General features: G+C 39.8%; 1 protein-coding gene across 3 annotated transcripts; it reads right to left on the bottom strand.

The window, feature by feature from the left end:
• Positions 1–587: 587 nt before the first annotated feature.
• LOC105381599 (MAGUK p55 subfamily member 7) lies at positions 588–24,564 on the bottom strand. 3 transcript variants are annotated; one of them, XM_048632703.1, is made up of 11 exons: positions 24,116–24,564; positions 23,644–23,924; positions 23,165–23,296; positions 22,398–22,427; positions 21,069–21,236; positions 19,436–19,748; positions 18,388–18,513; positions 17,609–17,785; positions 16,597–16,767; positions 9,191–9,363; positions 588–779 (listed from the first exon to the last, which is right to left on the bottom strand). In XM_048632703.1, exons 1-11 carry the CDS (start codon positions 24,153–24,155, stop codon positions 603–605), a joined length of 1,788 nt encoding a protein of 595 aa, XP_048488660.1. In that variant the 5' UTR covers positions 24,156–24,564; the 3' UTR covers positions 588–602. The 3 variants fall into 3 exon arrangements, with proteins under 3 accessions (XP_048488660.1, XP_048488661.1, XP_048488662.1); XM_048632704.1 differs by having other exon boundaries at positions 18,388–18,510; XM_048632705.1 differs by lacking the exon at positions 22,398–22,427.
• Positions 24,565–25,869: the final 1,305 nt, after the last annotated feature.

The following is a 25,869-nucleotide window of genomic DNA, read 5'->3' as shown; positions in this document are numbered from 1 at the left end:
CATCGCAATCATTATAGATAGTCACACAGGAGCGACGCAGTTTCTCCTTATCGCGATGCATGCGATGCTTAGAGCGATGCGTACAAAATTTAAACTTGGACTCGCTCGCAAACGCACCCTAAACGCTGTTACTGAACGTAGTAGTAGTAGTAGTAGTACTAACTATAGTCGAGGCGGCGTCGCTGTGGCGTCGCGACGGCTTTAAATGCGCAGGGTATTATGCCACATTTACAATTTCGAGTTCTCGCCTCGCCTGCACCTCGCCCGCGCCCCTCCTTCGCCTCGACTTCTTTAGTGAGCGTCGATCTGAAGGGCTAGCACGGGGCGCAATTAAGTAGTGACAAAAATTCTCCGTCACGCTCGCTCTTGAGCTCGCATATAGAACACATAGAGAAGGTGCGCTTATTTGCCGCCGTCTCGACTCTCGTTCAGTGAGCGAAGCGTTTAACAGTCTTGTCAATGAAACTTCCTACACAAACCAAGGCATACCCGACTTGTTATACAACCTATCACTCTCAAAACCCTTCCTCCATTGGAAGCTGACCCGTGCCCTACATGATGGGTCATGGGACATAATAGGTCGTCATGATGACTCATCAAACTTACTGCACCCAAGACACGGGCACCCACAGCGGCTCCGACTGCACCCGCCACGAGGCTCTCAGCAGCTGCGTCAGGGACGTGGCCAGGTCCTCGTTGACTATCTCCTCGTCGAACATGTAGCCGTAGTGGTAGGATATGCGGTTGGATGAGCGGATGATCTCGGAGAATTCTTCCTCCTGGAAGGTAGGTGGGGTTTGATTATTGGGGTAGTGGTTAGCGGAAACTATATGTGTCACATTTCTTATCTTCCACTTTATATGAGTCATAGCATCAAACTGTTTACGCTGGGGTTGCACACATTTTATCTATTGCTGAATGCACTTACGATGAGCTTACGGTGGATATGTCGCAGGCAACTGGTTTAATCTCCTGTTTGATTGAACCACTAGCCCGTTCATTGGATGGCGCTATTCAGTTGTATGACTAAAGGACAACTCGTCAAGTCGTTGATTGTAACGTTCGACGTCTTGACTGAACGTCATTCAGCGAAGTCGTTGAATGGGATATAGTATAGCAACTTTGTAATGTCTGGTTAGGGTGAACATCATCAGACAAGAGTCAACAAAAAGACTATGTTACAAAGCTCTTATCGCACAAATTAACTAAACAATAACAAAAAACGTATCTTCATATTGTTGTTCATAATTATCCAGTTTCGCCACTTTTTTTCTTTGAAACTATCCGCCCGCGGCGTAATAATAGGTAAATCCATGTTCTCACACTATTTTAACACAAATAACGCACTTTAAAGCTAATTTATTTGCAAAAAACTAACAATATAGGTGCTTTTTGTGTCAGCTGTTAGCTGTTAGACGCCATATTTGTTTTATTCACCACCTGACTGATTTTAAGTCAGCTAACTAGTTGGACGTTTTGTGACGCTTGTACAATCAACGTTCGGCCTAGTCATACAACTGAACAGCGCCATCCAATGAACGGGCTAGTGGTTCAATCAAACAGGAGATTAAACCAGTTGCCTGCGACAGATATATGGCTCGAATTATCCAGATACTTCAATCACTTCATTAGATGTTTGTGAGCTTCTTCTTTTAGCGTGTCGGTGAAAACACAAGACTCTAAACTCTAGACCGTGTCTAGGGTTCGTCACTGTAGCGAAAGGATTAGCCAATCAGAATAGCTTCATTACTCTTGTGACGCCCGCGCACCATAGAAACAAGAAGCCAGCGCGACGTCACGGAAAATTCCACGGCCGCGAGCAAGTAAACAACATCCGCCGCCGCCGCTGCCGCCACTCGATGACGTCATGGAAGATTCCACCGCCACTGAAGTAAACAAGATTCGCCGCCGCCGCGTGCCGCCACTCCCCACTACAGAAGCCGCATATAAAAGGGCGCACGCGCGGACAGAAAGGCAATACTCGTGGGGTCGTCTTAGTGCTCACACCTAGCTCTGGTTGCGGTTCGGTCGACCGCGTCGCTTCCGGAGGTCTAGTGCGCTAAGACATAGACCGGCTCAGTAAGTCTGCCTTCCTCAAGCTTGCGTTGTGGTCTTCCCCCGCACACGTTTGCAAGAGCCTGGTGGAACTACGGAGTTCTCGAAAGACCTGGCACTTCTACTAAGTCTGGTTGCGGTTCGATCGATCGCGTCGCTCCCAGAACCCAAAGGAACTGCCGGATTCTGTACCACGTTTATTCCACCCCTGCTTCCTCAACCTCTCTGTAAAGGGGCCTTCAGCCGCAAGCATAATTGTCATATCCAAAAGCATTTAAAAGCATAACGAGTCGCATCAGAATTGTCAATAAAATTAGATTATCGGTTCTTGGTCGTATTCATAGTCTGGGCCGTATGTTGTAATTATAACGTGTCGTTGGTTAAGCATTATGTATAAATAAAAGTCAAAGATTTTATCCTCGTTGTATTCGTAAAACCAAATCAGTTGTTTCAATTCAAACTCCACTCAGATAGGTAACCCAAATGATCAGTCATTAGGTTAATTTATGTTAGCGTAGCACCCCCTGAGCTAGCCGCCCCTAAGGCGCTACGTTACATTTGGCGCCCAACGAAATAACCCTGAAAGGGTAGGCCCACTTGTTTCGTAATACTAAGATTTACGTTACATTTGTTGCCCAAAATTAGTAATCCAAACGGGAAGACCATTTTGTTCGGAATTCAGGCCAAGAGTACAAGTAGGTACTTCGGTAGTCTTTCGTTTTCATCGGTCGGTCAAACCACAAGGGAGGTTCGGTTTTTGTCGTATTATGAGTAACTTAGTAGGATACGTCAAAATCGACTCAGTTTAGTAAGTGATTCGGTAGGTTTCAGTAGTCAAACACCAGTCACAAAGAAAGGTACGGTCAGTACAAAAAAGTAAAATAAACCCGGGATTCAAGAAATAACAACGGAGTAAGAAGGAACGAAATAGGAAAAGAAATAAGTAAATGACATCGTGGGATATATAAATTAAAAAAGGAGGATTTAATCAACGAGTTAGAAAAACAGGATATACAGTTACAGTTTAAAGATTTATCAGTAGAGGATTTAAGATTTCTTAGCGGTGCCTTTCCCGTATTCATATGCCTACTAGGTATATTATACCTACATAGATACTCGTATTGGAATTATTTTTTATTTTTTTTAATTAAGATTAAAACTAGAATAAATAAAATTGTAATACTTACTTATGTATCTACGAGTATTTACCAAAAGTCATACCTATACCTAAAAATATTATTATTACGTTTGTACCTTTATGTAGTAATACTAGTACCTATAAAGCATTAACCTCTCTGTGTATTTTTCTAAATTGTTAACGACTGTGTAGCATTAATACTAACCTTAGTGGTTAAAATATGCTAGTAAAATGTATTATAAAACTAAGATTTGTTATGATAAATAAAAAAAAAAAAAAAAAAAAAAAAAAAAAAGAAAAACATTAATTAAAAAACTAAGGGAACAAGCAGATAGGGGGGAAGAAATTTGGGAGGAAAGCAGGTCAGAAGAGGAAATGTCAAAAGAAAAGAACAGCACAACGACTGCCAGGAGCCCGACAGACGGCTCAGCAGTCAAGATAACAGCAGAAATACAAGCGAACAAGGAAATCATGCAGGCGGTCTTGGGATGGAATATCACATTTGATAACCACAACGACCCAGTAGATTTCATAGAAACATTAGATGAATTCATAGAAGGCACAGAAGTGAATAAGGAGAAATTATTACACCTGTTACCGAGGATATTTAAAGGACAGGCATTAGCATGGTATAGGAACAATAAAAGTCTCTGGAATACTTGGGACGACTTTATACAAGGATTTCAACTCCATTATTACCCGAATAACCAGGAAAATAGTTTATTAGAACGAATAATCGCGCGAAAGCAAAGATACTTAGAAGATTTCAATACTTATTTAACCGATATACAAACACTAATGAGGCGATACGGGAAACTGTCAGAAGAAGGAAAACTCGAAAGAATTTACGAAAACTTAAACACAAATTACAAATACTACGTCAAACGGAAGGATTTCAGTAAACTTAACGAACTCATCTCGATAACAAAAGACTTCGAAAAACTGAACGCGGAACGATATAAATCAAGGTCAACACCAAACGCCGCAACAAAACCAACATTGTCAAGCAACCGTAGACCACCTGACGACGATAGAATGGGTTCCGCTCATCTCGCATAATCTTTATTGACCAAAACTCATTTCGCATAACTCGTATGGTCTAAACTTTTTTGGCCGAACCATCACTTTGCCAAGACTTATGTGGCATAAGGCTCGTTTCGTCTAAAACTCTTTAGGCACAATCTTTAAACACCTAAGTTTCGTTTGCTCAAATTTATGTTCGTCTATACCTATGTATAATCTTGTTTCTCCTAATGTTATCTTAATAAATAATATATTAAGTATGTAGTAAATGTACAAATTGTGGTATTTTTCTCCTACATCCCGAAAATCACGATATTGTATGATCAAAAAATCGAAAGTTAAAGACCAATATAATTATTACAAACCCCATGAGATCGAAAGCTAAAAATAGGTGCGACGACGTGCAAAGCGAGGAGGAGCGTGTTAGGTGCACATGTTCATCAAAACCAAAGCGGAGCGCAGCGAAGCGGAGCGGAGCGTTTTCCAAACAGCGGAAACAGTACAAGGCACCAGTTTGCGCTATGTAGGGAGACCCTCCGTCAAAGTTAAAGCCAAACGAATATTATTACTTTGTATAAACATATGCCATAGTATTATTAGGCTATTCAAGATTTGGCAATACCATTATTAGGCTAAACAATGTTATGCGAAATAACTTTTTACTAAACGAGATTTATGCCATACGATTTTCGGCGTAACGAGACTTTGACCAAACGTTACTATGCAATACGAGATTAGGCAAATAAATCTTATGCCATAAAAGGTAGAACCCGATAGAATACATAGGTCAAACAACGGTCGTAAAATAAATCCAAACTACAACAGCGAAACACACTGCTGGAAGTGTGGAATGCCGGACCACTTAGCTAGAGGATGTAGGAGTCGGAGGGCAATATTTTGTTGTAAATGCGGAATCATGGGAAGAACCAGTTTTAATTGTTGCCTGAAGACAGAATCAAGAACAATAGAAAATGAATCGTACACAATCAGGGACGTAACGCGCGATAATCGAATATTTATTGAGATACAACTTAACGGGAAGAAATATGAAGCATTATTAGACACGGGGGCAACAAATTCATATATAAACCACGAAATTTACAAGGAATTATTAGACGCAGGAGCAATGCAGTTTGACACAATAAAGAAAGTTATCCTAGCCGACGGAAGCATAATAGAAATAAATAAAGCGCTAACATTAGACATAGAAATAGACAGCATTTCAATAAAACACCAAGTCAACATGTTACCTAACACGAAAAGGATAATAATCGGGATGGATATCTTAAAAAGACTAGGGATGGACATAAAGTGGAACAAGATAGAGGAAAATAAAGATATTAAACCTGAATTAGCCGAAACAAATGAAATGTAAAGCACAGTAATACCATCAGAAGATAGTTTAGATCAAGCTCAAAAAAAGGAATTAGAACAAGTCCTAGATGAAGAGTTCAAGAAATGCGAAAACAGCCCAATCGGTAACAAATGGGTGGAACATAAAATAAAGCTTAAACATAAGGAACCCGTCAAGCAAAGATACTTCCCACGGAACCCAAAGATTCAAAAAATCATTAATGAACACGTACATAAGATGTTAAAAGACGGCATTATAGAAAAATCAAGTAGTCCTTACAGCTCACCGGTAGTCCTAGCAAAAAAGGAAATCGGAGAATATCCTAAATATGATTTCGAGATACAATACCGCAGCGGGACACAAAACAAAATAGCCGACGAGTTGTCTAGGAACCCAGGATACGCCAGTGCAGTCGAAAAACAAAATTGGTATGACAAGAAATTTAAGGAAATCGCGGAAAACCAAAACAAAGACGAAAATTACTGTATAAAAGACGGAAAGCTATATAAAAAAATCACGAACCACTTGTACGGCATGAAATTAGAAGAATATTCAGAATGGAAATTATGCGTACCACGTGAGGAAACTTTAGAAATTTTAGAACAAAATCACGACGACCCAAGTGCGGGACATTTAGGCGTGAAGAAAACCTTGAACAGAATCACCCAACGATACACGTGGCCTGGGATGTATAAGGACGTAACGAGATACGTGGGCAGATGCGAAGCATGTCAAAGGCATAAACCATCACAAGAGAAAAAGGCAGGGGTAATGCATATAAAGAGTGCCAAGGGTAAGAAGAAGAAGAAAAAGAAGAAGAGGAGTGGAAAAAAAGGAACGGGGGACACCGAAGTGGGATAGTCCGTCTCCCTAAATATATCAGGAAATCGCAATAAGAGCGCGGTTTTCCCTTTCCTTTTCTTTTTCTTTTTAATAGCAAAGGAGCTACATTTTTTTATTTTTTTGTTGGTATTTTTGGTTCGTCACAATTTTGACAAAGTTTTTTTTTTTTTTGGTTGTTTTATTCTATGTACTCAAAGTCAAAAGCAGAAGGAGTACTATTTGTTAAAATTTGGTTAAAATAGTTAGTAAAATAGTCGCTTATATAGGTATAGGACTACTATTCTAGGAATAGTTAGTAAATTAGTTTCTCTCTCTCTCTCTCTCTCTCTCAGCCTTCCGTAGTCCACTGTTGGACATAGGCCTCTCCTAACGATCGCCACCCCAAACGGTCACCCGCCATCTGCATCCAGCGGCTTCCCGCTACCTTCCGCAGATCATCAGACCAACGGGTTGGGGGGCGACCGACACGCCGTTTGCCGACACGGGGTCTCCACTCCAGAACCTTTCTACTCCAGCGGTCGTCGGCTCTGCGGGCTACGTGGCCAGCCCATTGCCATTTCAGCGTGCTAATCCTTTTGGCTATGTCGGTAACTTTAGTTCTCCTGCGGATTTCTTCATTACGAATCCTATCTCGCAGGGACACGCCTAACATAGCCCTTTCCATAGCACGCTGAGCAACTCTGAGCTTGTGGATAAGCCCTTTGGTGAAGCACCACGTCTCGGCTCCGTAAGTCATCACTGGCAACACGCACTGATTGAAAACTTTTGTTTTCAGACACTGAGGTATGTTTTCAGTGAAGATGTGTCGTAATTTCCCGAACGCTGCCCATCCGAGTTGGATTCTACGAGCTACCTCTTTATCGAAGTTGGATTTACCTAATCGGATCACTTGTCCTAGGTAGGGATACTGATCAACAACTTCGATGGTGACACCTCCTACAGTTACGGGCGATGATGAAACATGTTCGTTCGACATGACCTTTGTCTTGTCCATGTTCATTTTCAGCCCAACTTGTTTAGAGGCATCATTGAGGTCTGTGAGCATTTCGCCCAACTCCTCCAGCGTTTCCGCCATAATAACTATGTCATCAGCAAATCGTAGATGAGAGATATATTCGCCATTGACGTTAATGCCCAGTCTTTTCCACTCTACAAGCTTAAAAACATCTTCCAGTGCACAGGTGAACAGTTTCGGAGAAATAACATCTCCCTGTCTCACGCCCCTTTGCAACTGGATCGGTTTTGTGCTATGTTCGTGTAATCGAACTGACATTGTGGCAGCATTGTACATACATCTCAACACCTCGATATAGCGATAGTCTATATGGCACCGCTGAAGGGATTGAAGCATCGCCCAGAGCTCAATAGAATCAAAGGCTTTCTCATAGTCCACAAACGCTAGACATAAAGGTAGATTATACTCCTCGGTCTTCTGTATAACCTGCCGAAGCGTGTGTATGTGATCTATGGTACTATAGCCTTTTCGGAACCCGGCTTGTTCGGGTGGCTGGAAGTCGTCGAGTCTTTGCTCGAGACGATTCGTAATAACTCTCGAAAACAGCTTGTACACATGGCTCAGAAGTAGTCAGAATTAGTTTCTCTAAGTAGCACTTAAAAGTATGAAGGTAGTTATTTTTCAAGTTTTGAGGGACAAAACCACAAAAGGATTTCAGAGTATACAACATGTACTTAGACGATGATTTTTACAGGTAAAAATCTCCATAAGAAGGGGGAGAATGTGACGCCCGCGCACCATAGAAACAAGAAGCCAGCGCGACGTCACGGAAAATTCCACGGCCGCGAGCAAGTAAACAACATCCGCCGCCGCCGCTGCCGCCACTCGATGACGTCATGGAAGATTCCACCGCCACTGAAGTAAACAAGATTCGCCGCCGCCGCGTGCCGCCACTCCCCACTACAGAAGCCGCATATAAAAGGGCGCACGCGCGGACAGAAAGGCAATACTCGTGGGGTCGTCTTAGTGCTCACACCTAGCTCTGGTTGCGGTTCGGTCGACCGCGTCGCTTCCGGAGGTCTAGTGCGCTAAGACATAGACCGGCTCAGTAAGTCTGCCTTCCTCAAGCTTGCGTTGTGGTCTTCCCCCGCACACGTTTGCAAGAGCCTGGTGGAACTACGGAGTTCTCGAAAGACCTGGCACTTCTACTAAGTCTGGTTGCGGTTCGATCGATCGCGTCGCTCCCAGAACCCAAAGGAACTGCCGGATTCTGTACCACGTTTATTCCACCCCTGCTTCCTCAACCTCTCTGTAAAGGGGCCTTCAGCCGCAAGCATAATTGTCATATCCAAAAGCATTTAAAAGCATAACGAGTCGCATCAGAATTGTCAATAAAATTAGATTATCGGTTCTTGGTCGTATTCATAGTCTGGGCCGTATGTTGTAATTATAACGTGTCGTTGGTTAAGCATTATGTATAAATAAAAGTCAAAGATTTTATCCTCGTTGTATTCGTAAAACCAAATCAGTTGTTTCAATTCAAACTCCACTCAGATAGGTAACCCAAATGATCAGTCATTAGGTTAATTTTAATTTATGTTAGCGTAGCACCCCCTGAGCTAGCCGCCCCTAAGGCGCTACGTTACACTCTTACCCCCTTATTCATAGAAAAGTTACAGAACGTTTAACTCACTTTCACAGAGAGGTACAAAACAGTTTAATAGCTCAAACGTCCTATAACTTTTCTATGAATAAGAGGGTCAATCGCTGACATGTATGGTTAGGTAACAACTAACAACACATGGTATTGGTAGGTACTCACAGTGAACCCCCTCGAGTTCTCACTATCGAATGACGAGCGTGCGTGTGCGTTAGTCCTGGTCTCCACGAGACGGGGCAGCGGCGGCGGCTTCACGAACACGACGTACGGGCGCAGGCGCGGCGTGCGCAGCATCTTGAGCGCCTGCCAGTGCGGCGCTAGCACGCATACGCAACCTGGGAGGTAATGAATGCGTTCGTGAGATGATACGTTCAATACCAAATACTTCAGAAAGAAAGAAAGAAAACATTTTTATTTGTTGTAAAATGGATAAATTCATGACGAAAATCAACCAAAAAGTACTCTTAGGGCCACTTGCAGAAACATATTAAATCAAGATTTAGTGCTAAATCTAGATTTAGTGTCAAATTTTATATGGACTGACGTTTCTTAAATCGAGATTTGACACTAAATCTAGATTTAAATGTTTCTGCAAGTGGCCCTTAGCAATTTACAATCCTGATTGCTTGTGAACTACAACGGATAACATTTAGATTTCTATGCTAGTTCGATTTTAATGACGGACGCTATGACGGCTCTTACACAACTCGACGCAACGTTGTGATCAATCATTTGGATAAAAAAAATACGATGCATCGTCGCAACGTTGTTTAGTGTTCGGGCCCTATGCTCCATGACACGTGACGCTACCGGAACCTTTATTTGCACAGTGTTGCAAAAGCTAGATTTAAATTCTTTTTCTTAGCTTTTCCGTGACAAAGACTAGTGCTGGTCTAGATGATTAATTAAGGAACAGTTATGCATCGTCATAATAATATGCGTTCTTCTTTCGACCACGAAACCCTTTAACCCTTTCCGAACGGAGAATAGTTCTTAAAATATTATATCGAATGAAATGTTGATTCGATTACGTAAACTTATAATACAAAGTTCTCAGTTTAATTAAATACACGGCGACAAACTATTCACTTAAATAAACTTCTCTTGGGTCTTATCCGGTAAGAACCTAAAAATATCGCCGAAAGTAAATGTAACAAGTCGTTAACATTGTTAAATAAGTAATCTATTCTCGAAGTAGAGTTTTTACTTCAAATGCCAAGGAATTGAGCTATAACGCGAAGCCGCAGCTTAGTCACCTTATTCTTTATTCATAGACCTGTAAGTCCAGGCTATTGATAGGCCATAATTGAGACGTTAGTAGGTCGCCAGTCGTAAGTAGGGCGTGCAAAACCGGTTACCCGGTTTTTCCGAAAACCGGTTAACCGGACAATATTTCACGGTTTTTCATAACCGGTTTTGAGAGTTCAAAACCGGAAACCGAAAACCGGGTTTTCACCGGTTTTGATCGTATTTTTTAATACTTTTTTTACATACATTAGAAGCTGAACCCATAAACTCTAAAAAAATTTAAAAATCTACTAAAAATAAAAGAATTTGTATATCGGTTGGCACACTGATGGACACTAGATTAATGGTGAAACTCATAAAAAAGCACTAAAATATTGTATGGAAATTGAGTGACGATTTTCTGGTGCACATGCCGGCACTCTGCCTAGGCGCAGTAAAGCAAACACGACGTCAGTGACCGATGTGTGCGTGTGAGTTCACACTTTTTGCTGTATGAACACTTATTGCTTTGTGAAAAAAGGTACTCTGGGTGCACATAATTATAACGTTGAAATCTTGCCCAATAAAGCACAACAAGGTGGTCTTCATACAAACTCTAGGTAAAACAGGACTGCATTGACCGTTGTTGAAAATATAATTAGGCCAAGTGCGGGGACTGCATTCGACGTTATGGACTTTTTTCATGAAGTGTTGAGGACTTCAAATCAAATGCAGTCGTGTCCATCAATGAGTTAGGCTTTCTTTCGCTGCGTTGATATGAACAAATCTGTAATACATCAAAAAACATTCATCATCTTACTGATACTAAAGAGTGGTCGTAAGAATCAGACGATAAATGTTTTTTTTTTTCAAAATCTGCCTGTATGTTTAAAATATACAATTATTGATGATAACAGAACGATATAAAAACACCATTAAGGTGCCACACACTTTTTGTAGATGTGATAACAGTAAGTACTATGATAATTCTTATATAACTTTTTTTCCTGTTCACTAAATTATTAATTTGTCATATGGTTGATTAAAAACAGATAAGTATATCATAAAAAATGTTTTATTCGTATGTCTTGTGGAAATCTCTATGTAAGAATATGGGTCCCTTGTTTAATTAGTACTGTATGAAAAAAAATATATAAGTAATATCAAAACCGGTGAAAAACCGGTTAACCGGTTTTGAGGCTGAAAACCGAAAATTCAAAACCGGTTTTGAAAACCTTCCGGTTTTGCACGCCCTAGTCGTAAGGCAATGTGGGGCAGCGCATAAGACGGAGAAACGATAAGGGGAAATAATTTATACCCTGATCAATACACTTCCATTAGGAAATGTTGCTAGGAATGGTTTTAAAAGGAAAAATATGTAAGCGTTTGATGGGTCTATTGCTTAGACAAGTAAACCACCATATCTATCGTTAACTATACAATATGAAATGAAATGTTTTTTTAGTGATGACTACAATTATATCGCAATGATCCTATTTGGTATACAATCTAAAATAGGTAGGTATATACCTACAAAAAACATAGGTGTTTGAAAATAAATAACCTCTATTTCTTTTTCTATTTAGAATTTAGAAGGCTCTAAATAAATTCTACAGAAAAAGAAACTTTTCCAATAATTGCTTTCCATTCACCAATGCCATAATTACCACGGTAATACGATTAGTTCACTGATATTAAATGGGGCGGTTTCATTCGTCTTTGACATATTGGGTTCACCAGGCTTCTTTAAGGGTCGGCAATAGGGAATCGAGGGTTGGCATTGTCATAGAATTATGTAGTAAATGATGCTCTACAGCCTTTAAAAAAATCACACAGGTAGCCGAAGAGTCTAGCTAGGTGCTGAATGATTCGAATTCAAGTAAATGATTATGGATAACTGTAAATAAAATTCAGAATATGACGAAAAACCAGAAAATCACACTCCCGTATTGTAACAACTGTGTCGTAATTATTAAGAATTTTCATATGATTTTTATCATATTATAAAGTTAAAGGCTTGGACTAGGCGCTAAATACCTTGTTTTTTAATAAACACAAACTTATTTTGTGTAAATTAATCCCAAACTTGAGCAATTTTTTTCCCTCAAATCTTCATACAAATATCTATGGCGGCTTTCTGTGTTATAAAATCATAAACACAAGTGACGTTTGACTCAGTTGGCCGCTGGCCTCCAAAGAAGGGTCACGTCGGTTTAGGCAGCACTGACAGCTCGCGATCTTATCGTGTACAGATACAAAATCACTGCACATTGGTTGTCATTGCACTTTTTCAACTTTTATGACACCAACATAATTTGATTTGAAATTGAGGAAGCATAATTCTTCCAGTATATTCAATACATTAAATTAAATTAGATAGTGTGCAATATTCTCGTGACATTACAGTCTCGTAAAGGTCTGATGAGGAGCAGGAATATAGCGAATGGATCTAAGTGATGACAATACGCACGAACATTAGGTTAGGGATCAAAAATACAGTCTCTTGGTGCTGGTTGAGGTATGGTCTCGTGAGGATCTGATGAGGGCAGTAACACGGTGGTGGTTCAATTTTATTTCAAAGATGTTAATAGCTAAAAGCATCGAGTTTAGGCTATTAAGTATGTTTTTCAGAGAGAGAGAAAGAGATTTTATTTTTCCTCTGGATGTGTTAGGTTTACTGGGTTTACTAAGTTCATTCTGTTAATGGCATCAAGTTGTTATGTGTTCATAAGTAATAATTATTTATTAACAAAATGCTGTTGGTTCTCCACGAAAATGTAAAAATAAAAATAAATTAAATAAAAATAAATTCGTAACGTAAAATTGTCAATGACGGAATTTCTTCTATAGACAGTAGCCACAAAAAAAACAAACGATAGATGGCGTGATTTAAAGATAAAGATACATTTATTCGACACATAGACAGCAACAACAAAAAAATACAGATTTAAAGAAAAGAAACACATACTTATACAAAACAACAAAGAAAAAAAAGGATACACATCAAAATAACTGGAAAAAATATAAGCCCCAATTTACTTGTGTGGGACAGGGAGTACCATAATATTTTTTTTGGGGTACTCCCCATCTATGCGAAATATCAGCTTGATATCTTTACCCGTTTCTGAGAAAAAGGGCGGTGACAGATAGTCAGTCAGACAGACGGACAACAAAGAGATCCTATAACGGTTGCTTTTTTTCTTTTGACGTTCGAAACCCTAAAATTAAGTAAAAATATTATGCTGCTACCAAAAAATGTACTTACAGGTATTGAAAAAGCGGTATATAGTACTAAACAAATTATAAACAAACAAAAAACCCGACTGCACGCTAAAAAGATGAAAACAAGTCCCAATGTTAATTGAAAGTATCGTAGGCGGGGACCAGCAGAGGGTTCACCATTTAGCTGAATGTTACTTAGAAAACGGCCTTGAGTGGCGGTCAAGTTAGTCCCCGCCTGCGATACTTTCCATTAACATTGGGACTTGTTTTCATGTTTTTAGCGTACAGTCGGGTTTTTCGTTTGTTTATAATTGTATTTTTTTATTTGTAACTTTTTAGTTGTTTTTATTTTATGAAATTTTACGTCAGTAGTTCATGATCATTTTTTATTTCAATAATTTTGGTGTTGTTATTTAAATACCTTCAATATGCATACCTTATATTTTTGTAATGTGAAAATCAAGCCCTTTCATTTGATACCTTACACGGCAAAGTTGAATTATTATTTTTTCAAAGGCTTTAGATTTGATATCTTCATATTTAGACAAGAGACAACAAAGGGTCGATATTAACAATACTAAATCACAGGGGGCTCATGTAAAAATAGGCGTCCCTCAAGGATCTATTCTAGGACCATTTTTATTCCTCATTTATATTAATGACTTGCCTTTTATGGTTGAAAAATTGACTAATATAGTTTTATTTGCTGACGATACTTCTTTGCTTTTTAAAGTTAAAAGAAGAGAAAATAATTTTAATGAAATTAATTCAATTCTATCTGACATACACGATTGGTTTACCGTTAATAATCTTCTATTGAATTCTAAGAAAACGAAATGTATTAAATTTACACTGCCGAATGTTAGACAATGCGATACTAACATTATTCTAGATGGGAATAAATTGGACCTAGTTAATGATACTGTCTTTCTTGGGATGACTATAGATTCAAAGTTACAGTGGGGACCTCACATTGAAAAATTGTCTGGAAGGTTGAGCTCCGCAGCTTTTGCTGTACGGAAAATTAGACAGCTGACCGACGTTGAAACCGCCAGATTAGTTTACTTTAGTTATTTCCACAGCTTATTATCGTATGGCATTTTGCTTTGGGGTAGAGCAGCTGATATTGAAACTATATTTGTATTACAGAAAAGAGCCATCCGCTCTATATACAAACTTGGTTCCAGGGATTCATTGAGAGAACTATTTAAAGAAATTAACATCCTTACAGTTCCATGTCAGTTCATTTTTTCCAATTTAATGTATGTACGAAAGAATATTTCAACTTTTGATACAATTGGCAGTAATCATGACATTAATACTAGGAACAAGCATAAGCTGGCTTTTCCAGCGATGCGTCTGGCGAAAGTTAATAAATCGTTTTTAGGGTACTGTATTAGATTTTATAATAAGCTTCCAGCAGAAGTTGCTCAAATGCCAGAGAATAAGTTTAAGTGTTACATTAAAGAGAAACTCAGTAAAAAAGCTTATTATAAAATTGATGATTACTTAGAGGACGTTAATGCATGGCTGTGATAAGTAGTTAGCTCTGCTCATATTATTATAATAATTATTATTAAGCTTATATGTATTGTATACCAACTAGTTTTAAGTCTTTTTTTGAAAAGATGGCTCAGGAGTTTCTTGCCTCCGTTCTTCTCCTTAGACAGAAAGAGCCCCCCCTTATCCGAACGGAGAGTAATTTGTAAAAATTGACGTTCATCAGAAAATTTTATATTTGTACGATGAATAAAAAAATTTGAGTTTGAAATTTGAGTTTCGATCATCACGTTATGTCCTCTAGAGGGCGCTATGTACATTTTAATGGAACGTCACATAGCCTATAACCATCGCGCCATCAATACGCTTCTAACAATACCTCATACATCAAAATCTATCAAGCCGTTTAGGCTACAGGAGGGAACAAAGAAACAGACAAACATACATACATACAATCAAAAAACATTACCCTCCTCCTTCGGCAGTCGGGTAAAAAGGAGTAAGACAGGGGGTCATTCTGAACTTTTGCTCTACGAGTTTTGGAAATTAACAAAAAAAAACCTTTTTCATAGAAACTTTGTTGGACATGGGACTTTTTACCATGGGAAACGAATATTTTTTTTCGCGAATTTGCAAATCGCGTAGAACAAAAGTTGTTCAGAATGGCCCCTTGAGTCATCCCCTTTTGGCTTAGTATAGCCCTTTTGCGACACTATGTATTTACTTTGCTTTGTCGTCGGGGTTCAGTTGGCTGGAGGATGCCCGAAACTTATTATCTACACTTTAATACTTGTAGTTACCTTTTAACAAGTAAATACCACATTTGTTTGAGAAAGCTAATCGGGTTCCGAGTATAGAGTAAAGTGGCACCCCTATTAATTTCTACTCTTTCCTGGTGCCTACCAGTGTAAGTAAGAATTATACTTACTTACCCTAAAATCACCCAAAATGTACTTGAACATAATTGTCAATAAAGTTGGTTTGTAAAAGTTTATCGACCCACTGTGCAAACTTACATGTGTGCGTGTCACTGCGTGTGCTGTGTGAAGAGCATTGAAAACCCAAAATTGGCGCGGCACGTCACCCTGTACGGGCCCTTAATTAGTGGAATTCGTATAATTCTTTAATTTGATATGAGCCTTGCGTAATCAGTGCGTAATTTGATTCTTTGACATACTTTTAATAGATATTATTACTTATGTATTGAAATTAATTGGATGATTAGTCCTGTATATTTAATACTGAGTTTCACATTGTTTCGAAATAATATTTTACAGTTATTTAGGTATAATAATGCCTTCAATTGCAGGTACCTACAACTTTCGTGAAATAAATTACGAAAGTTGTAGGTACCTACATATAAACCTAGCTACCGGCTACCTTTATGGGGTTACTCAGTAGTAAACCAACTTTCCTCCCAGCTAGTAGGTATATGTGATGCACTCAATTGACCGTAGTGTTCAGCTAGATGAAACTTTGAATAAACATATACCTCAATAACTTTGGTGATTCGGAAATAGGTTTCAAAGAAGAAAAAAATCCTCACGATCTCCACTATCACCAAAAAATTTAACCTTCATTCCCTATGTCAAACACCCTGTATCTTGCTATATACGTACCTGAGTTAACAATCTCTTCAACACTTTCTGCCGTGGTCCCGTACAGGTTGCCCTTGTATTCTCCATGTTCGATGAACTTGCCGTCAGCGATGTCCTTCTCCATCTGTTCTCTGGACACGAAGATGTACTCCTTGCCGTTCAGCTCGTGAGCCTTTTGCGGCCGGGACGTGTCTGCGAATGGATATATGGATAAGGCTAGTTTAGGACACGGCCGGTTTAGTGCGGAAGTTAAGGGGTGTTAAAGTGGCAAATATGGTATTGTTGGGTAAGGTAAAAACCTAAATGACGATGCTACTTATAATTTATGAGCGTTAGTCTTATGTTTTTGTAGTGTTTTTTTTTTATTTTTTTGTAATATTATATCAGTGACAAACAGTAGTATTTTAGCAGGTAGTATTTTCAGGTCTTCTTGCTGTTTTGGTGACGAACAAAAGAGACATGCGTTTGTGACCGTCGCATCGTTAGAGATAAGAATTAGCTAATAACTAGACAGAAATAGTTTCACAGTAGTTTTTTAAAGAAGGGCCTTTATCATGCACCCATAGCTTCATCTTCATTAAACATCATTGTACTCACGCAGCGGCGGGGTGAGGAACTTGTCGGGTGCGCTGGCCAGCAGGCGGCGCCGCAGCTCGTCCCTGCCCACGCTGCTCCTGTGTCTAGTGTGTACTCACGCTGCTCCTGAGTCTAGTGTGTACTCACGCGGGTCTAGTGTGTCTAGTGTGTACTCACGCTGCTCCTGTGTCTAGTGTGTACCCACGCTGCTCCTGTGTCTAGTGTGTACTCACGCTGCTCCTGTGTCTAGTGTGTACTCACGCTGCTCCTGTGTCTAGTGTGTACTCACGCTGCTCCTGTGTCTAGTGTGTACTCACGCTGCTCCTGTGTCTAGTGTGTACTCACGCTGCTCCTGTGTCTAGTGTGTACTCACGCTGCTCCTGTGTCTAGTGTGTACTCACGCTGCTCCTGTGTCTAGTGTGTACTCACGCTGCTCCTGTGTCTAGTGTGTACTCACGGGGCGGCGGGGTCACGAACTTGTCCGGGGCACTGGCCAGCAGGCGGCGCCGCAGCTCGTCCCTGCCCACGCCCGGCGCCCCGGCTAACACCAGCGGGCGGCAGCGCCCCGAGCGCGGGTACAAGCGCGCCACCTCCTCGTATGTGGGGATCAGCTCGCGGTCGAAGTCGTCGTTTTCTGGTGGATTTTACAACTTCATGAAGGGAGGGAAAGTCTGCTGACAGTTGTGGGTTGGTCAAGGGTGGGGAGGGAGGCAGTGAATGAAAAAGTGACGTGGTCTGATGCACTTGGCCATTACTTACGGCCTTATGTATCGTATAATATGTTTTCAGAGATTCTGTGACAGCAATATTTTGTGAAGATAAATTAGGCGACATTATTGGCTTTATGGGACGATGCGTAAGCATTGACGGCATTTTAAACTGCTTTTCATCATCATCAGCCTATAGTAGACCACTGTTGGACGTAGGTCTCTCCCAAAGCACGCCGACGATGGATGCGATCTATAGCTCACTCATCATTGGCCACGACATCTTGATCAGATGATTGTTGCAGCGTCAGTTTATTCAATGGAAAGAGGTTTATGCGCTTTTCCTGTGGTTGTAGAGTCCGATTGCAGCTCGAAACCTTCTACCACAGAGATCGCAAGTGTAGCGTGGGTCTGCAGACGGTTCTAACTGAGCGAAGTGTTTTCTGCCTCAAGTCATCGAACCAGGCTTCGTCTAGAGGCCCCCATTCACAAACACCGAACTAACAACATAAACCCTCATCCCCCTCACCGGTAATATCATAGATGATCTTCTTGACCTTGGGCGCGGTCTTGCACGGCAGCAGCGGCGGCGCGGCGCAAGGCGTGGGCGCGGCGCAGTCGCCGGCTGACGGGCCGCACATGCCCGGCTTAGCTCCTGGGAGAGGGATGTCAGATGATACAAGTCATACAAGTGTACATTTACGTGGGAATTCCGGGATGAAAAGCGGATTAATAAGCTATATTGCTGCATAGTTTCAAGTTCACCTATATTCGTCCAGCAGGTTTGAAAATAAACAAATGTCCCAGCTGCACCAATCCAGCGGCTTAGGCCGTATACAGAAAGAAAGCTGGAAACTTATAACCGCTCACTTTTCAATACTTTGTCGAAGTAGCGTTGATAAGCGCGAGAAAAATATCGATAGTAAAGTAAGCGCTTATAAGTTTCCAGCTTTCTTTCTGTATACGGCCTAAGCCGGTGGTTTTCGAGGGTGTAGTTATGTTGTGTCTATGTTTATTTTCAATATACAGTAACCAACTCATTAATAGACTTTTGATCCCGGAATTCCCACGGGAAACCCTTTTATTAAAGGCAATGCAAAGCTCGCGGAAAAACTACAGTGATGTAGAATTCCACGTGTGATTTCAGTGCCAACTTTCAATACACACACTTTTACAGAGTATAGAGTAAAACATAATGGACACGATCGGTTGATGTGGCCGCGCGGTTGGCTCGATGCATTACAATATTAAAAACTGTGGTTTAACTTTTCATTACAATAAGCAGGGTATGAGGGGATGTGGTTATTGGCATATTACAATATAAATAAGTCTATGAAACGTTAATGAGAAACTCGGGCATCAATATTTATCCAGCATTGGGCGAAGTATTGTAAATACTATATTTAAAACTTTATGCTGTAATCCAAAACCAATCTAACCACATTCAAACCATACTAACATTTGGTTTTGTCGTATGTAGTTTTCTTGAATAAAGATTGATTCTATTCTATTAAATTCTATAATCAAATATTTAAACCGTCCTATCAGTTACAAGGTTGTACAAAAAAGTATCTCACCATCCAAAGTCTGCGGGTCGGCTTGGCGCTCATGAATGATCCTTCCTTCCTGTAGCGCCCGCGACGGGATCAGCCCGGCCCTCATGATCTTATCCCCTTCCTTCCTCGCCTGCCACCAGTACGCGTCATCTTGGGACACTATGTGGAGCACATCACCGCGTTTGAAGTCTAGACCTGCCTCTTTACACGGGATGTACGGGTCTTCAGCCGAGTCGTAGTCGAAGAGAGCGCGAACTCGCACTTTGCTCTCGCGCGAACCGCCTTTTCCGTATGTGGGGACTAGTTTGAATGTGATGGTGCCCTCTGAGTTTTGCTGTGGGGTGGAAGAGATGGTTAGTGTTAGGTCTAACTGGTAGTTCCACTGATAAGTGTAAAAAATTGTAGATGGGAATTATTCCTTAATTATTTATTTAAATAATAGTGAATTGGAATTCCGTTTCTGAGTTAGGAGGCGACACTTAAACAGCTCAAACTTAAAACACTCCCGTTTTCGGTCGTGGTCTAAACTGGGACAACCAACGTAAGTTTTATTTTAAACTAGCTGTTCCCGCGAGCTTCGCTTCGCCTTAAAAAGTTTTCCCGTGGGAATTCCGGGATAAAAAGTAGCCTATGTTCTTTCTCAGGGTCTTGACCATATGTATACCAAATTTCATTTAAATCCGTTCAGTAGTTTTGGCGTGAAAGAGTAACAGACAGACAGACAGACACAGTTACTTTCGCATTTATAATATTATATATAGTTAGGATTCCTATTTGGGTTTGTGTGTAAGCATACGCGTAGTCTCATATTACTTTCAGCTTCGGACGTATCGTATTGCACAAATGAGGGTTTTAAAGTTTCCTTCATGTCAGCAATTCAATAGTTGTTGCGTGTATGAATTAACAATTCTAAGCAAATAATTTCAAAACCTGCTCGATGCAATGCACGTGAACTGTTCGGGCCTCGTGCCAAGTGAAATTAGGCCTGCCGCGTCTGCCTGCCAGAATTCTAACTGGTGAGGCTGATAAAACAACTATAGTATGCATAGGTAACACAGTTTTAATCCAACATAAACATAATTATGCATTTAGTAAATGCCGTATGCAGGTAACGGCTAAAGTACTGTTTACATGGGTCGATTGTGAAGCGACTCACAAATCGCCTCATCAAGCTGCATCACTTTATTACCGTCCACCCTTTACAAAACAGAATAATTTACGCTGAAATTGTACCCTACTTGTGTCTTCACTGTAAAAGGTCATTATGGCCGATACCCACAAAGAAACACCTATAACTAATGATTTGGAACACCGGACGTGGTCTGCGGTATGGGAAGTCACTTTAGCTCACGAAAAACGAAGTTTCGCCGCGCTCTGCTGCGCTAAACACCACATTATATCGACGGACCAAACTCCACAGCACCTCGTCAGCGTAAAGGTTTAGGACTACCGCAAACCGTAAACCAAACTCCTCCTAAAAAGGCCCGGTCACACCACCCGAATCGTGGAAATGTCTCCTTCCCACTGTCAAGTGTTCCATCGGAGAGCGAGAGAGCGGCACGAAGCGACGTCGCAACCCATTGTTGTGACTTCGCCCGACGGACCATATTTTAAATCTTATGTCTAGTTACTAGTTATTATTCTGCGGTCTTACCAGGATCTGCAGCACGTCAGCCGGCGTCTTGCTCTCGACGCTGATGCCGTTGACCTCGATGACCTCGTCGCCGGCGTGGATCAGCCCCGAGCGGTCGGCGGCACCGCCGTGCATGACCCTCGCGATCACGATCTTGCCCGTCTCCTCGTCCGTCTTGATCGTCGCGCCCTACAATGTGGGGGATAGGTTACGTTCTACTGCCCCGTGGGAGCAGCTATGGAAGGTTACGTTCTCCCGTCGGTGGAAGAAGTTACAGGTTAAGCCCACTCCATACTCTCTACGAGAGGTTTTAAGGTTCTGAACAAAACTATTGACTATGAAATCTACAGGCGAGTCCTGCCGCATAGGGCCTCTCTCTACACTCTCTCGTGCAATTTTATCTAGAGTCTGGAGCGCACTTAGTTACGTTGTCCTTCGGTGGAAGAAGCTATAGATAACTTGGTTACGGTTTCTTATGGAAGCGACAATAACCACTACTCGGTATGGAAATCACGTAACTTGACCATAAGTGATCGTGGGTTTGATTTATGTACGAATGATAAAAAAGGATTCCTTCTGCAGAGCTGCATGAGGCGATTGGACCAACAAATGGCGTCGCGCGGTTTTGACACATTCCTTCCATGCCTCACCAACCACAAAGTGAGCTATGACTTCTGCGCAAGTGGTCAAGTTGCGTGGTTTCTACAGTACACTGTAGTGTTCTAGATGTAGCAATTTAATGGTGTTAATGACGCTAAGATTTCATCGTATTGTATTCCTAACATAGGTCTATGCCTTAAGTGAGAATATATTATACTGTTCAGATCTAAGTTTCAAAACGAAGAATAACCATGTTTCATAAATTACCGTGGTAATCCCATTAGTGTCATTCATTAATATACGAGTATTCAAATCATTCTAACATATCAAGCGCTCGAGTGCCTACCTAGTTGGTTTAAAGACAAAACGCATATTTGTACACTTTCACAACATTAAATCTAATAGGTTTAGTAGGTGGTATAATATGATACAGAAAGCAAAATGTATTGTGTAAATTTTACACCGATTCGAAAAGCTCCACAATACAAATTGCACAGACATCTAGAGATAGCAGCTAATAGAAATAAAGAAAATATCTAAAGTACATGGTTTTATGTTCAACAGTGGTCAGTAGTCCATTGACAATCCGTGCAGACAGAAAGGCGGTTGTAAAACAAAATAAATAGTTGTAGGTAGCGATATCTTGGAACTAGTGTGAGAACAGAATATTACAATACTTGTACAGGAAATGTAACTACGTAATAAAAGAAAATAATGTAGAAGTAGGGATTAAATAAAGTTATGACTTACCACAATTGGTTCGGCACTCTGAGCTCCACCCTTTTAACCAAACACAGATCAAGAACCACTAATTTTATATATAACATGAATGTGAGATGATTATTTACCAGCTGCTATTTCTAAATGGAGTAGCATATAAATGTATATGTTTTTACGATATATTTACGATATATTTTTAAGCACTTATTTTAGAGGCACCAAATGATGTTTGAAATAGACCCAATATTATAATCATTGATATGTATTGTTAAATGGTTAAAGATTAATATTTTGGTGCCACTATACAGTTTTAATGTAATAGTTTAAGTATATTTTGTATCACAGAGACTTAAGCTTATTTACATGAATAAATTACATCTATTATTATAAGAGAAATTTGCATTTGAATAAGTATCTCCACAATATTCATATAAGTACGAGTCTATGATTTGATTAAGTAAGTACCTATAATATCATGACATCAAGAAAAATACATCTTAATAAATAACAATAATTGTTTTTTTTTATAGCCACATAGATATAATATGCATTTAAGTGCTTACTTTACAGCAGTGGATAATATCATAGATGTCACAAAAATGGTACCTGGCTCTGTGGCATGGCATGGGTTCATTATCAACAAAAAAGTCAATAAACTTGTTTAGTCCACCAATCACAGCTTGGTACTGTAAATTGCAATAAAGTGATGTATCTATGTCGATAATGAATCCGTACAGCACAAACTGATTGGTTGTCATTGAAGCTAGCATAAATAAATAAATATTTAGTTCTCTTACCAAGGGCTCATCACTCTTCACAAGCTGAACAATTTTAACAGTTTCTTCTTCTTCATCCGCATCACTAGGCACGTCTGGTAGATGTGGGTAGTAATCTTTTTGAGCAATTGCATCATGACAACATAGTATTGCCTGAAAATATACTTTTTACTTAAGTATTTGCTTTTTGATAGAAGTTTCCTTCCCTGCATCTTCTTAGGAGGTTAGTGACAAACAATGTATAGCAGAACTATAAGGATTGTAACTGCAGTGAAAGGTTTAGCGAGTCAAATTAAAGAGTTTCAATTTCAGGCTAGACCTGAACTAGACCAATACAATGTATGTTTGATATGTCACTCCTTTGCAGTAATCTCTAATTATACAACCTGCAACTGCAATCTTGCACTGCGTCCACTCTCAATCATCTCACTAATCTAATCATCAACTATACTGTAAGTAGGTTAAAAACCATATCTTTGCCATTATTCACCAAAATTTACCTGAAAATGTGGCTTCTGCAGTATACTCAAGAGTTCTTGGTATTCAGCGGCCACCGAGGAGACGTCTGCCAGCAGCTCCAGCACCTCTAGGGTCACTTGCATGGCGTTGGACAGCAGCGGGTAGAACTTCTCATCCTTCCCTTTTGCCACAATCTTATTGTGAACATGGACCAAGGCATTGAGCTGTTTGGATTGCAGCAGTTCACTCAGGAACACAATGTCTTCTCCAGGGTTGTCTTTGGGTTGAATCTCTCTCAGGGAGGCCAAGAGCCGCGTCAGAGCTGTTAGATAGGAAGGTTTTGCTATACTTTATGTAAGTGCAAATTAATTACCTGCTTCTGCTTCGTTGGTATACAAGCACATTTTTCATATAAATACATAAGTGGATATCAGGTCACAGAAATGCGTAGGGAAAGACCCTGGATGAAATGTTTTGTTAAGTTAGACATCTTAGAAAAACACTTGAACTAACCTGGATCCCAATTTTCAACGGTAGTGTCCATGTTCACCATGAAGAGAGTATGTAATAATGAAAATCAGATCATTCTGCTTCAGTTATTGTCTATAATTTTGGTTTTTTTGAGACCACTTTGATGATTTGGTATCGAGATAGATTTATAAAAAATATTTTACAATACATTTTTCTTTTCACTGTACGTGGCTTTTAGTTTATTTGTTGGATTTCTAAATAATCACTAAAACTAAAGGAGAAAATGAAGTAAAATCATAAGTAGTCATAATAATTATTAATTTTTGGGGGATGAAAGTAGGGGTTATTTTGTCGTGCTAGAATTTGAGTGGATTGTGGATTTGGTTGGATTGGATTTTGAAACTAGTGTTGTATACTGACGAACTGAACACCCTCCAATCAATCGACTCAACTCAACAAAAGGGAAGGGCACCATCGACTAATACTACGATTCGATTAATAGTACCTTTTCATTCATTGATGTTGGCAAGACCTATGAATGAATCGTAAAATACCTATGTTGACCCCACGGCACTGCCTACGATTATACGATAACGCATGAAAATTTTCATGTATGAGAAATATATTTACTTATTACGTAATAATTTATTCATCATTAAAATTTGTAGGTATGGTTCTATTTGAAATGAAACTAAATAGGTACTTATCCTATATTCGACGTTTTTTTTCACAAATAAGTAGGTATTAGTAGATTGATAAAAAAATTCAGTCTACCTCCATTGCGCAAAGGCTCAGTCATTATAGCCGGGTCCGGGATGTGTTTTCGTGTTTTCAAACTGGATAATTTTATCGCTAACCGAATATAGGCGAGGCCTAGCAATGTTAGAAAAATCATAATAACATGTTTGCCGAGATGAATGGATAACAACCCCAGCGTTCGCTTGTGGAGAGGGAAAGTGACTTCAAGTGACACATTTTCTGCTCGCGCAACGGGAAAGATGCCAGATGGCCAAATGGCTATAGTGGTTAGTGACCCTGACTACTGAGCCGAAGGTCCCGGGCAGATATTTGTTTAAAGATGCTTTTAGCATTAAGTCCACCTTTTGTACACTTATATTTCATATTTGTGCAATAAAGTATCAAATAAATAAATAAATAAGTAAATATTTCTACTCGGGTCTTGGGTGTTGATATTTATATTTAGTAAGTAAGTATGTATTTATGTATTTGTGTAGATATTATATCAGTTGTTCGACACCCATAACACAGGTTCTGCCTAGCTTGGGGTCGGATGGCCGTGTGTGAGATATCCCCACATATTTATTATATTTATTATTTTATTATGCTTTGCATTGGCAATGGATTGACTGTTTTGCTAACATATTTTACCTACTGGTTTTCATAGCATGTTTTGGTAGAAATAAGGCGCCGCGGACCCGGCTTATTTATGATGAACGAATAGTGAATGAAACTCTTAAGATTTAGAATTAGCAGAGGCCACAAACATTTTATAAAGCTGAGGTGTTCAAATCAAATTAAATTGTACATTAATCATCACAAACGCTAAAAATTGTGTTGAAAATTCATATACTCAGAAAAATACATAATCTCTGTTTTCATACACTATAGGCGTACAATTTAATATTACATATATGAATATATTCATATATGTAATATTGTATTGTATTCTATGTAGGTATTTACACATTGTTCATAGTAATTATGTTGTATTTTCTCTTGTCTTGTCACACGTTACCCCTTTCTTTATACTTTATATTTCCTTTCAATGTGGTTGT

This window comes from Plutella xylostella, chromosome Z, assembly GCF_932276165.1.
Source record: "Plutella xylostella chromosome Z, ilPluXylo3.1, whole genome shotgun sequence".
NCBI lineage: Eukaryota > Metazoa > Arthropoda > Insecta > Lepidoptera > Plutellidae > Plutella > Plutella xylostella.
Note: the sequence above shows the minus strand (reverse complement) of the source record. Positions and strands in the feature narration are given on the sequence as shown.